The sequence below is a fragment of the Phocoena sinus genome, chromosome X (assembly GCF_008692025.1).
Source record: "Phocoena sinus isolate mPhoSin1 chromosome X, mPhoSin1.pri, whole genome shotgun sequence".
In the NCBI taxonomy this organism is placed as follows: Eukaryota; Metazoa; Chordata; class Mammalia; order Artiodactyla; family Phocoenidae; genus Phocoena; species Phocoena sinus.
Window position 1 is genome coordinate 44,331,323 of NC_045784.1, and position 14,945 is coordinate 44,346,267.

At 39.5% G+C, this 14,945-nt stretch overlaps 1 protein-coding gene across 1 annotated transcript in view; it reads left to right on the forward strand.

Annotated features, from left to right (window-relative positions):
- The window catches only part of CCNB3 (cyclin B3), a 57,133-nt gene that overhangs the window by 18,919 nt on the left and 23,269 nt on the right, over positions 1–14,945 (forward strand). The window contains 4 exon segments of the mRNA XM_032621029.1: positions 44–141; positions 5,920–9,085; positions 10,000–10,095; positions 11,459–11,551. Coding sequence (XP_032476920.1) covers positions 44–141; positions 5,920–9,085; positions 10,000–10,095; positions 11,459–11,551 — 3,453 coding nt within the window.

Here is a 14,945-nt window from a genome sequence, read left to right on the forward strand (position 1 = left end):
CCTCCTCCAGACCAGCCCCCCCACCTTTATTTTTTTCTTGCAGGCTTCTCAAAGTCAACCTGCCAAGCCCAAGAAAGAAGCCAGTAATGAGTTTGTTAAAGATGTTTCCAAGAAGATAAACAGGAACACACGTGCTCGTGGGTGAGTACGAGGGCAGTCAGATGGCATTGTTTTATGTGGTAAAGGAGAGGGTGTGACATCCTTTTGACTGCCTTTTGTCCCCATTGAGAACATTTTTAGTGAGCTACAGTGGTGAGTATTACATTAACTCCAGGTACTTAGATGGACTAAATTGCTGAAGAATTATAGGCCTCATCTCACCACCCCCCAAATCTTTCTCTCTCTCTCTCTTTGCCCCTCTCCCTCTCCCTCTCCCTCCCCCTCTCCCTCCCCCTCCCCCTCCCCCTCCCCCTCCCCCTCCCCTCCCCCTCCCCCTCCCCCTCCCCCTCCCCCTCCCCTCCCCCTCCCCCTCCCCCTCCCCCCCCCCCTCCCCCCCCCCCTCCCCCCCCCCCTCCCCCTCCCCCTCCCTCTCCCTCTCCCTCTCCCTCTTTCCCTCTTTCCCTCTTTCCCGTCACCCACCCACATGGTGTGTGCATATTGAAAGAGCTGTTGTCATTGAGGAATTTGCCAAAAGTTCTTGTGCTCATCTGTCTCTATTTTAGTACTTCAGTCCTTGACTGAGCTACTCTGTGGTTGAGAGTGTGGACGCAACTTAACTTTTCAGGGGATTCTCAGCAGCTGGCTGATAGCTTGCCAGTCTGCTTATCCCATTAGAAACCTTAGGGGGAGGTTTGTTCCTTTTTACTGTAGAGAAATTACTATCTCCTTAGGCCAAAAATGTGTGTTGTCCAGCTGTTATAGGGAACTGATCACAGGTTCTGCAAGTAGATAGGAGTATTCTCATCTAGGATCGGGAAAAGGATTTACTCCTAGGAAATCTTCTATTAGAAGAAGAGTTAGAAAGTGGAGTGAGACCTTTTTATATCCTCTCCTCATTCCAGTGGGAATTACTTCTTTCTGGAAGAATAGAATAGATCAGCTAGATAGCTATAACCCAGCTAAGCATGGGTTCCAAATGGTAAGGGGAAAAGTTTGGGGAACTCCAAAAAATTAACATGCCAGGTCCACAGGACACTTTGCTAATTACCCAGCAGAAAGAAATCATACCAGAAGATTAGCATTTAGCCCACTCAGTTTCTTGCTGAAATGAAATTCCTGGGATTTGCATGTGTATCTTGACCTTAATTCCCTGTGTTATTTTCTTTTGAATTTCTTTCACCATTCTGACTTTAGCAGGGAAATCCTCACAAAATGCCATAAACATTCTTGTCCTCATTCAGAGTTCAGTGAAATGAACCCTAATAATAGTGCTAGAGCTAATAGCTAACATCTATTGAGAGTTCACTGTAATCACACATTATTCTAAGTGGGGTTTTTTTTGGTAACAGCTTTATTAAGATATAATTCACATACACAATTCACCCTCTTAAAATGTACAATTCAATGGTTTTTAGTATATTCACAGAGTTATGCAGCCATCACCACAGTGAATTTTAGGATGTTTTCATCAACCCCAAAAGGAACTCTACCTTTAGCTACCACCTCTCAGTCCTCCCCATCTGTAGGCAACCACTAGTCTACTTTCTGTCTCTATAGATTTATCCATACTGGACGTTTCCCAGAAATGGAATTGTACAATGTGTCGTCTTTTGTATCTGGCTTCTTTCACTCAGCATGATGTTTGAGGGTTCATCCATGTTGTAGCAGGTATCAGTACTTCATCCTCTTTTATTGCCAAATAATATTCCATTGTATGAATGTACCATATTTTGTCTATCCATTCATCAGTTGATGAACATTTGAATTGTTTACACCTTTTGGTTATTGTGAATAGTGCTGCTGTGAACACCTGTGTACAAGTTTTTGTTTGAACACCTGTTTTTAATTCTTTTGCATATGTAACTAGAAATTGCTGGGTCATATGGTAATTCTATGTTGAACTCATTGGGGAACTGCCAAACTGTATTCCATAGTGGTTGCACTATCTTACATTCCTACCAGCAGTGGATGAGGGTTTTGAATTTTCCACATCCTTGCCATTTTCTGGGTTTTTTGTTTGTTTTTTAAACGGCCATTCTAGTGAGTGTGGGATGGTATCTCATTGTGGTTTAGATTTGCAGTTCTCTGATGACTAATGATTTGGGAATCTTTCATGTGCTTATTGGCCACTTGCATATCTTCTTTGGAGGAATGTCTATTCAGATCCTTTGCTGATTTAAAATATTTGGTTATTGATCATTTCATTATTGAGTTGTAAGAATTCTTTATATAGTTTAGATACAAGTCCCTGATCAGATATATGATTAGCAAGTACTTTTCCTCCATTCTATAGGCCTTTTCATTTTCTTCTTGGTGTTCCTTGAGGCATAAATGTTTTAAATTGTAATGAAATCCAATTTATTCTTTTGTTGCTTATGCTTTTGGTATCATAATCTAACAAACCATTGCCAAATCCAAGGTTATGAACATTTACTTTTAAGATTTTTTTTCTTTTTAGAGTTTTAAATTTTTAGCTCTTAACTTAGATTGTTGATCCATTTTGAGTTAATTTTTATTGTTGGTGTATGTTAGGGGTCTAACTTCATTGTTTTGCATGTATTGATAGATATCCAATTGCCTCGGCTCCATTTATTGAAAAGACTGATCTTTCTCCACTTAATTGTCTTGGCACCCTTGTTGAAAATCAGCTGACTGTACATGTGTTTATTTCTGAACTCTCAATTTTATTCCATTGACCTACGTGTCTTTCATTATGCCAGTACTATGGTATCTTGATTATTGTTGTTCTGTAGTGTGTTTTGAAATTGGGAAGTGTGATCCCTCCAACGTTGTTCCTCTTTTTCAAGATTGTTTTGGCTCTTCTGGGTTCCCTGCAATTCCATATAAGTTTTAGAATCAGCTTGTCAATTTCTACTAATAAGCCAGCTGGGATTCTTATAGAAGTTGCCTTGAACCTGTAAATCAATTTGGGGAGTATTACCATCTTAATACTAAGTCTTTCAATCCAGGAACATGGGATGTCTTTTCATTTATTTAGATCTTTAATTTCTTTTAACAGTTTTTTGTACTTTTCAGAGTATAAATTTCTCACCTCTTTTATTAAATTTATTTCTAAGCATTTTATTCTTCTTGATTCTATTGTAAATGGAATTGTTTTCATAATTTCATTTTCATGTTGTTCATTGCAAGGATATAGAAATACATGTGATTTCTGTATATTGATCTTGAATCATAGAACTTTGCTGAACTTGTATATTAGTTCTAATAGTATTTGTGTGTGGGTTCCTTAGGATTTTCTATGTATAAGACTATGTCATCTGCTAATATAAGTAGTTTTACTTCTTCCTTTCCAATCTAGATCCCTTTTATTTTATTTTCTTGCCTAATTGCCCTGGCTAGAACCTTTAGTACTGTGTTGAATAGAAGTGTTCAGAGTTGAACATCCTTACCATCCAAGAGTTGAATGACTGACTTATTCTGGTTTTCCTAGGACTTTCCCAGTTTTAACATTGAAAGTCTTGAATCCCAGGAACCCTCTCAGTCCTAGACAAACAAGGACAGTTGGTCACTCTATTGAGGAAGCCTACTCTGATCACCCCAGGCTTTAGACAACATAGACACTAAATACCTACTTTCTATACCAGTGTTTTATAGAGCTGGATTTGGAGACTCAGGCAGGAGCAAGATCACCAGGGCCTTATGGACCATGGCAAAGAGTTTGTACTTTATTCAGAAAACAGAGGGGTTCAGTTCTAAAGCGTCAGCAGTGCTATATTAGTTATTCACTACTACATGACAAATCCTCCACCCACCAAAAAGAGAGTTGGACATCCTTGTGTTCTCCTTGATCTTAGGGGGAAAGCATCAGTCTTTTACAATTAGCTATGACATTAGCTTTAGGTATTTCATAGATGTTCTTTCATAGTTAAGGGATCTCCTTTCTAGTCCTAGTTTGTTGAGTGCTTTTATCATGAAAAGGTATTGAATTTTGTCAAATGATTTTTCTAGATCTGTTGAGATGGTCATGTAGCTTTCATTTTTATTCCACTATATGGTGTGATAACATGAATTGATTTTCAGGTGTTAAACTAATTTTGCATTCCTGGGATAAATCCTAGTTGGTCACAGTGTATAATCTTTTTATATACTGCTGGATTTGGTTTGCTAGTATTTTGTGGAGGATTTTTGCATCTGTGTTCATAAGATATATCAGACTTGAGTTTTCTTCTGATGTCTTTGTTTTTGGTATCAGAATAATATTGGCCTCATAGAATGACTTGGGAACTATTCTTACCTCTTCCTGAGTTCATGAAATGTTGGTATTAGTTCTTTAAATGTTTGGTAGAATTCATCAGTGAAGCCATCTGGGCTTAGATTTTTCTTTGTGGGTAGTTTTTGGTTATTAATTCAGTGTCTTTACTTGTTATAGCTCTGTTCAGATTTTCTGTTTTTGAGTCTGTTTTGGTAGTTTGTATCTCCCTAAGAATTTGTCCAGTTTGTCTAAATTATCTGATTTATTGGCATGTAATTGTTCTAACAATGATTTGTTTTACGTGTTTTTATGCATATCAATTGCTCAAATCTTTACAATAATTCTATAGAGGAGGTAATATTATGACCTTAATTTTACAGGTGAAAAAAGTGAAGCATAGAGCATTAACTTGCCCAAGGTCACCCAGCCAGTAAATGGAGGAGCCAGGGTTTGGATCCAGGCAGTCTAGATTCAGAATGCATGCTCTATCATAACTAGACTATCTGAAGACTACTTCTAAAAGTTCTCATCAGGAGGAACCTGGAACCTATCTGGTCAGATGGAACCTTTTGAGGCACTTCCTTTTCTTTTTTTAAATAATTCAGTAATTAAAAAAAATTATATTTATAGAGTTGTATAGCCATCATCACCATCTAATTTTAGAACTTTTTCAGCACCCCCCCAAAGAAACTCATACCTATAGTCCCTTCTCTTTCCCAGTCCCTTTCTACCTTCCTCCCTACCCTTTCCCAGCTTCAGGCAACCACCAACCTATTTTCTGTTATGGATATACCTCTATGGATATGTCTCCTCTGGATGTTTCATATAAAAGGAATCATATAATATCTAGTCTTTTGAAGGTACTTACTCTTGTTCAGACTGATCATATTTACCTTTAATTCTCTCCCTTTTCTTATTCTGATTTCTAGTCATCCAGAGATTTGGTCACACCAGGTTAGTCACTCTGATTGGATATGCAGTCCTATTCAAAACAAAGCTTTGCATCTGACACATGTGAACAAATGTTTATTTTGGTCTTTTTTATTATCTCCACTAGGAAAGCATCTTGTGAATAGCCTAGAGTGAAAGGAATATGGTTAGATACCATGAACAATAAGTACCAGCCCAACTTTCTCTTATAAGCCTTTTATAAGCCTCTCTCTTATAATCCTCTCTCATAAGCCTTTAAACAATATTAATTTCAACCTGAATTTTATCAGATGCCTGGTGCTGATAGACAAACACAGATAAATGCAGCTAGTGAGGGAGACATATATAAGCCAATCACTCATACAATGTGGTAAGTATTATAATAAAAGCCTTTGTATATAAATAAAGTTAATAAATCATATATGAGAAAGCATAAATAACATGGATTTCAGGGGAAATTTTTTAGAAAAGTATGGGGACCTAGGTCATAGAAACTATACTGTGTGCTACTTAGTTGATTTACTATGGTACCTATTGATTTTTACCCTCTAGTCTGTCTCTTGGGGTTGAAGCCCTTTCCACTTCCATACATTTAGTAAGTAGAGTGACAAAACGAGATGGTAGGTGAGGATTCTAGGAACTACATTCTTCTTACCCAGACATTGTTTCCTTTACAGGTATAATAAGCTGGAACTCTCACCAGTAGTAGTCTCAACCACCATGGTACCAAATATTATAGATAAACCATTCATTCTGGAGATATCTACCAGCTCCAAGACACCCACTACTGAGGAGGCATCTCTTTTCAAAAAGCCATTCATTTTAAAAGAGGAACCCACTACTGAGGATACAATCCTCATCAAGAGGTCATTAAAGAAGAGCACAAATCAGAGGGAGGTGTCCCTCTTAGAGAAGCCACTATCCTTGCAGGAGGAGACTGACAGTGATGTTGTAGAGCCAGTGACTTTTGGGGAGAAGCATAAAACTGAGAAGGCAGCCATTAACAAGAGTACATTATCTTTAAAGAATATGTGCACACATCAGGGGAAGCAGTCCTGCACGAGGGAGGAGTTGGCATTGCAGGACATCAGTGTTGAAGAGGATTCTTTCTTTATGGAGCCCATGAACTTTAGGAAGAAGCCTAAAACTGAGGAGGCAACCCCCACCAAGAAGCTGTTATCTTTAAAGAAAAAGTGTACCACTCAGGGGAAGATGTCCTGTATGAAGAAGCCACTAGTATTGCAGAAGATCACCTCTGAAGAGAAGTCACTCGCTAAGGAGCTGTTGTCTTTTAAGAGAAAGCCTACCACTGAGAAGGAGTGCCTTTTCCAGGAGCCATCTGCATTGCCAAAGAAGCACACCACTGAACAAGAGGTGTCCATCTTGAAGAAATCATTGGCCTTTCAGGAGAAGATCGACACTGAAGAGGATTCCGTCTTTAAGGAAACATTGGCTTTTAAGAAACAACCTACCACAGTGGAGACAACCTTCACCACAAGGCCATTATCTTTAAAGAAGAAGTGCACTACTCAGGGGAAGATAGCCCACTTGAAGAAGCCATTAGTATTGCAGAAGACCATCTCTGGAGAGAAGGCACTCATTAAGGAGTCATTGTCCTTTAAAAAGAAGCCTACCACTAAGGAGGAGTCCCTCTTCCAGGAGCTATCTGTGTTGCAAGAGAAGCACACCACTGACGGAGAGGTTACCCTTCTGAAGAAGCCAGAGGCATTGCAGGAGAAAAAGGATGGCGAAGATGAATTTCTTATGGAGCCAATTTCCTCGAGGAAGAAGCATACTACTAAGGAGGCAACCCTTTCCAAGAAGCCATTACCTTTAAAGAAGAAGCATACTACTCGGGGGAAGAGGTACCGCTTGAAGAAGCCACTAGTATTACAGAAGACCACCTCTGAAGAGAAGTCACTCATTAAGGAGCCGTTATCCCTTAAGAAGAAGCCTACCACTAAGGAGTCCCTTTTCCAAGAGCCATCAGCATTGCAGGAGAGGCACACCACTCAGGAGGAGTTGTCCATCTTGGAGAAGCCGTTGGTATTGCAGAAGACTCCAACTGCGGAGGAGTCCCTTTTAAGGGAGGCTTTGGCTTTTAACAAGAAGCGTACCATTGAGGAGGTAACCTCCTCTAATAAGCTGTTGTCTTTAAAGAAGAAGTGTACCAGTCAGGGTAAGATGTCCTGTTTGACCAAGCCACTAGTATTGCAGACCATTTCTGAAGAGAAGTCACTCATTAAGGAGCCATTATCCTTTAAAAAAAAGCCTACCACTGAGGAGGAGTCCCTCTTGAAGAAACCATCTGCACTGCAAGAGAAGCACACCGTTCAGGGGGATGTGGTCCTCTTAAAGAAGCTATGGGCATTGCAGGAGAATATAGACAGTAAAGATGAATTTCTTATGGAGCCAGTGTCATTTAGGAAGAAACATACCACAGATGTGGCAGTCTCTACCAAGGAGTCATTATCTTTAAAGAAGAAAAAGTGTACCACTCAAATGATGATGCCTATCTTCCAAGAACAGTTGGACTTGCAGAATATGATTGGTGAAGGTGAGGACTCCTCCTTTATGGAGCCAATGTCATTTAGGAAGAAGTCTTCAACTGATGAGACAATTCTAACCAAGACACCGGTATCTTTAAAAAAGAGGCAAATCACTCGGGGGAAGACGTTCCTCTTAAAGAAGCCACTGGTCATAGAGAAGACTACCTCTGAAGAGGAGTCACTCTTTAAGGAGCTGTTGCCCTTTAAAAAAAAGTCTACAACTGAAGAGTTCCTCTTCCAGGATCCATCTGTACTGAAAGAGAGGCACACCACTCTGCAAGAGGTGTTCCTCTCAGAGAAGCCATTGGCCTTGCAGGAGAATATCACCACTGAAGAAGAATCATATATTAAGGAGCCATTGACCTTGGAGGAGAGGTCTACCACTGAGGAGGAATTCCCCTTTCAGGAGCCATTTTCATTGCATGTTAAACCTACCAACAAAGATGAGTCCCTCTTCAGGAAGTCTTTTGCCTTGCAGAAGACTGATAACAAAGAGGACTCCTTGAAGGCACTGTTGGCTTTGCAGGACAAAAGCACCACTGAAGAGGAATTCCTTTTCAAGAAACCATTGGTTCTGAAGGAAGAGCTCTCCACTGAGGTGGCAGTGAGCATAGAGGGGCAATTATCTTTAAAGAAGAAGCCCACTGCTCAGGGGGAGGTGTTCCTCTTGAAAAAGCAGTTAGCCTTGCAAGAAAACATCACCATTGAAGAGGAGTCCCTTATTAAGCAGCCACAGGCCTTGCAGGAGAAGCCCAGCATTGAAAAGGAGACCATCCTGAGGGAGTCCTTGACCTTGCAGGAGAATCTCACAATTGAGGAGGAGGCTATCCTGAAGGAGGCTCTGGCCTTGCAGGAGAATCCCAGCATTGAGAAGGAAATCATCTTGAGGGAGTCCTTGGCCTTGCAGGAGAAGCCCATGAGTGAGAAAGAGACCCTCTTCGAGGAGCCCTTGGCCTTGCAGGAGAATCCCACAATTGAGGAGGAGGCTATCCTGAAGGAGCCCTTGGCCTTGCAGGAGAAGCCCAGCAGTGAGAAAGACTTGTCTTCCAAGGAGCCATTGGCCTTGCAAAAGAATCTCACTCACAAAGAAGACACCTTTATCAAAGATTTCATCATCCTCCAAGTTGAAACCAGCCCACTTGTGTCTACCACTGCCCCTGACTCTAGAACAGGCTTGTCCAGCACTGTCACCATGTCCAGTGTGGGCAAGTTCAGTACCACAAGCCAGTCCAGTACTTGTGAATCCAGTTCCAATGAACCTTTCTCATCTCAGGACAAGAGATCAGAGAAGGAGGTATTCTGCTTTCTTTCTTCTTAAATTAGATGAAGTGTTCTTTGTTGTCCTGGAGGTGGCTGCTAGCAAAGAGATTTTTTTTGCCTTCCTAAGCAATTGGTATTAAATCAAGTTGGCCTTGTAGAATCTCTTGACTTTGTGATTGGCGTAGTGATGTACCTGAGCAATTAGAAAGTGTTTATTCCAGGAATACCCCCAAGGGTCTGGAATACTGTGTGTGTGTGTGTGTGTGTGTGTGTGTGTGTGTGTGTATGTATGTATGTATGTATATATATTATATATATATATATATATAATATATATACGCTTTTCAGTAGTGGTTAGACAATTTCTTTCAGGAAATTGCCTTTCTTAGTAATTGCAATCTGCATTACACTGGACCTTAGCTAAAGATGGGTTAAGTTCACAGAGGCATCTTCCAAGGAAGATGGTTTTTAAGTTGTTAATTGGAAGGACTAAGGGATGAAATTTGGCAAGCAGAAGAAGAAAGACCCCTCTTGTAGGCAGAACAACCTGGTTAAATGTGTAGAAGGGAGGAAAAGGCTAACAAGAAGATGAACTGGGCCAGATCAAAGCACTGAGACATAACAAGGGACCTAGGAAGACAGGTGACATAATTTGAAAGAGTAAGACAAGAATGTCTTTCTTGGAGAATCTTGAGCTTACCTGTAAAAATAGTGTCTGTTTCTTAGGGCAGAGCATGTGTGTACAGGAGGACTAAGCATTTCTTGGTTACTCAACAGTATGAGGATTACAGGGCCAAGGGGTGCTCTGTTATGGCCCAGGACATATAAGGCTTGAGGAACCTTAGGAGAAGATGACAGTGGGAAGAAAGGAGTCATTTTTTATGTATGTGTGCTAAGCTTTCCTTGGAATCTTTCTCTTAATATGTCTTTCTGGTGATTTCCAAGCAGATGACCCCACTGGAGGATATTGACAAGGACCACAGTGATCCATTTTTCAACTCAATATATGCTAAGGATATCTTCAGTTACATGAAGGAGAGAGAGGTGTGTAGGTGGTGAGGGTGAGGGGCAATGATTTCCAGTTCTCATTTTCTCATCACACATCCTTCAAATGCAAGTTTAAAGGGGAGGTAATAATGATGATGAAAACAATATTAGCAGCAACTGACATCTACTGGTAGCATACTATGAGTTAAACATTGTGCTAAGGGATTTATAAACATTATCTTGTTTAATTTTCCCAATAACTTCATGATGGTAGGTATTATTATCTCCTTTTTATAGTTGGAGGAAACTGCTCAGTCAACACAAATAGTATGTGGTAAATCTGGGATATGAACTAAAGTCTAATTACCTTGGAGACCATAAGTCTACACCTCTAATTGCTGAGGAGCTAATCTCAGACACAAAAATTGTCAAGCGGGCTCTTTCTGAGTGACTGCTCTTAGGGATCTTTTCCTTTCTCTGTGCAAGTTTCTGGCATCATATGTAAAACCAGACCTTTTATTCCAGCTCTCCAACCTGGTGAAATTTTCTTTCTCCTTTGAAATCTGCCAGTCTCTTTTACCACTAATATTCATCAATTCCAAATTTTCTTCTGTCTCAGTAGAACAGATGGGACCAAGGTTATCTACTAACTAGAATTTTAGCAAGCCATGCATAAGAGGAAGGATGAATATCTCATCTTCTCTCTAGAGACACAGCAATAGATTAACTGACTCCAGTGCCTGTACTTTTTCTAGTATACCTTGGAGGAAGCAAGAGATTACTATACTAAAAGTGCAGGCCTTAGCTCAGCAGTATTGGTTTCATTGGGGATCTTATGGGAGATTGGGATTGACATATATATTGACATATATACACTAACTAAAATCAATAACTAATAAGAACGTGCTATATAAAAAAATAAATAAAATTAAATTAAAAAAAAAGATATGCAGAAACCTAGCCTCACCCCAGACCTTCTAAATTAGAATGTGAATTTTAAAGATCCCCAAGTATCTTTCACATATGCATGTTAAAGTTTGAGAAGGACTCCTCTACACAGCCTGGTATTGTGCTTTAGACTGAATTGCAAAGAAGGGGCAGAATCTCTTTGGTATTCATCTATAGTCATAGGTGTATTCCTGCCCATATTCCATATTCTCCTGGACTCCTCGATATCCACCCTGACACTTAAATATCATGTGTGTCCATTTCCTAAGGATAACTGAAACTTGTCTGGAAAAGGATACTTTTATCTGCCTCTATCTGATACCAGCTGAAAATAATGATTGAGAACCCTGAGGAAATTACTTAGGTTACAATTTTTTTCTGAGATATTAGTTGCAAATATTTTTTCCCAAGTTACAATTTTTGAACTACAGGAAGGGTTTATTTGTTAACACTTCTTTCTTCTTGCTGCCAGGAAAAGTTCATACTTAAAAAATACATGACCAGGCAGAATGATATCAACAGTGACATGAGGGCCATTCTCGTGGACTGGTTGGTGGAGGTGCAGGTAAGCCTGACAACTGCTGCCTTAAGGGGCTGATATTCTCTTTATCAATTATTCATTCAGCATTGCCAGTTCCCAAACGTAGTAAAAATTTACTGGGTCTACAGAGCTGAATAAGCCATGATTCCTGCCCTCAGGGAGCTTATGACCTAGGGGACAAGATAAAACAAGCAGGCAGATAAGAACAATACAAAGTAGAATATACTAAGTACTATAAGAATGTTATTAATAAGACACTCGGAGAACCCAGTGGAAGGAGAGATATTTCTAGAAAAGGCAATGATGGTATGTCAGTTTAATCATTCTCAAAATCCTGTAAAAGTATATCTTGTGATTTGGATAGGGGTTAGTGACAAAGTCTCTCAAGCTTTGGATGGGATGGGTAATAGGAAGAACATTGTAGCCCCAAACAGGGCAGATGGCTGTTTGTTGAGGGTTGGATGTTGAGGGAATATTGTTATGAATACTTAATTATCACTTTATACTAACAAAGGTAGCCCAGAATAGTACCTGGACGTAGTAGGTGTCAATAAATATTTGTTGAATGAATGGTATTGAAAGGATTGCTGTGGAGTTTGCAAGGAAATGTAAAGCATAGTATATGCCCAGCAGAGGCTTACTATATAATTGGGAAGAAAATGTAATATAGTTTAATATCCTTTAAGTACCAGAGTAATGGTTCAGGCTCACTTTGGAGTGACAGACCAGGGAAATGTGGTAGACATGGTATATTTGAACATCAGCAAAGCATGAAAATGTCATCTTATGGAAATGATGCAAAATAGTAAATTAGATAAGAGTAGAATTTGAGTAAATCTTAAATAAGTAAAATTGATCACAAAGATTGCTGATCATTACCAAGCAAGAAAGAGATTTCTAGTAGACTGCCAGTGGACTTTGTTCTGATCAATATTTTTATAAGTGATGTAGATGAGAACAGAGAAGATCATCTCATCAAATTCACAGATGGCATGAAACTGGGAGTAAGGGTAGGAAATAAATGGATAACAGATAAAACATCTCTAGCAGCTGGAATGATGAACTGAATCTTTTAATAAAAAAGCTTTTGTTGTTATTTTTATTGCACAAAATTCACAATTATTATAGCAAAGTAAGAAATTATAATTACTTATGATCCCACAACCTACAAACAGTGTTAACATTTGTGCGTGTTTATTATCCCCCGCTTTTTTTTAAACATCTTTATTGGAGTATAATTGCTTTACATTGTTGTGTTAGTTGCTGCTGTATAACAGAGTGAATCAGCTATATGTATACATATATCCCCATATCCCCTCCCTCTTGCGTCTCCCTCCCACCCTCCCTATCCCACCCCTCTAGGTGGTCACAAAGCATCGAGCTAATCTCCCTGTGCGATGCAGCTGCTTCCCACTAGTTATCTGTTTTACATTTGGTAGTGTATATATGTCAGTGCCACTCTCTCACTTCGTCTCAGCTTACCCTTCCCCCTCCCCGTGTCCTCAAGTCCATTCTCTACGTCTGCATCTTTTTTTTTTGTTTGTTTTTGCGGTACATAGGCCTCTCACCGTTGTGGCCCTTCCCTTTGCGGAGCACAGGCTCCGGACACGCAGGCTCAGCGGCCATGGCTCACGGGCCCAGCCGCTCCGCGGCACGTGGGATCTTCCCGGACCGGGGCACGAACCCGCGTCCCCTACATCGGCAAGCGGACTCAACCACTGCACCACCAGGGAAGCCCTATGTCTGCATCTTTATTCCTGTCCTGGCCCTAGGATCTTCAGAACCATTTTTTTTTAAAGATTCCATATATATGTGTTAGCATACGGTATTTGTTTTTCTCTTTTTGACCTTTGTAACATTTTGGGATTGACTTTTATCACTCACCATAATTCCCTTGAGGTCTGTTCAAGTTGTGTGTATCAATAGTTCATTCCTTTTTATTGCTGAGTAGTATTCCATGGTATGGATGTACCAAGGTTAGTTTAACCCTTCACCCATTGAAGGCCATTTGGGTTGTTTCCAGTTTCTGAGACTGTGAAAAGAACATCTATAAACATTAATTTACAGAGTTTTATGTGAATATAAGTTTTCATTCCTAACAACAATACCCAGGAGTGGGATTGCTGTGTCATATGATAAATGTATGTTTAACTTAATGAGAAAATGCTACAGAGTGACTGTATCATCTTGCACTCTCACCTGCAGTGTATGAGAGTTCTAGCTGCTCTGAATTCCTGGTCAGCACTGGGTATTTTTTTTTTAAACTTTAGCCATATAGATGTGTAGAGGAATCTCACCATAGTTCTAATTTGCATTTACTAATGATGTTGAACATCATACTTGTCATCTGTATATCCTCTTTGATGAAGTGTCTGTGTCTTTTGCCCAGTTTTAAATTGGGTAGTTTATTTTCTTTGTGTCAAGTTATGAGAGTTCTTTACATGTTCTGGATGCAAATCCTTTGTTGGATGTGTGATTTACAAACATAGCCTACCAATCTGTAGTCTTTTGATTCTTTTATCTGTGTCTTTCACAGAGCAAAAATTTCTAATTTTGATAGTCCAGTTTTTCAATGTTTTCTGTATGGATTGCAATTTTTGTGTCATGTCTAAGAACTCTGCTTAAACCTAGGTCATGAATATTTTCTCCCATATTTTATCTAAAAGTTTTATAGCTTTAACATTAAATCTGTAATTCATTTTGAGTTAATTTTTGTATAAGGTATGCAGGTTTTGAAGTCAAGTTTCATTGTTTTGCATATGGATGTCTAATTGTTCTAATACCATTTGTGGAAAAATGTATTTTCTCCACTAAATTGCTTTTGCACCTTTGCCAAAAATCTGTTTGCCTTATTTGTGTGGGTCTATTTCTATACTTTTTTTAAATATTCTGTTTCATTGATCTGTGTCTGTCCCTTTGCCAGTATTGCAGCCTTTATTTCTATAGTTTTATAGTAAGTCTTAAAATGAGGTAACATGATTCTTCCAACTCTATTCTGTCTTTTTTTTCAAAATTGTTTTAGCTATTCTAGTGTCTTAGCCTTTCTAGACAAATTTTAGAATCAGTTTGTCTATATCTACTAAAAAATCCCGCTGAGGGTTTGATTGGAATTGAATTACATCTTGTGCAGAAAAGAGTTAACATAACAGGCATGATGCTGCTAGCCTTAGAAAGGCCTGTTTGCAAGGTTGCCCTTTGGCTGGCATCTGGGAACTTGATTGGTAAGCAGTTCCCTACACTGCTGTAAAATTCTCCCCTAATGATAACTGTGCCTAAACTCTTTGTGCAAACACTATGGTTTATTCTGAACACCTGCTTTCCTTTTGCGAGTCTGGAACTTTGGTCCATGTTAGGCAGAGTGTTTATGTGACCAGCTCCCAGTAAAATGTTAGGCACTGAGTCATTAATGAGCTTCCCT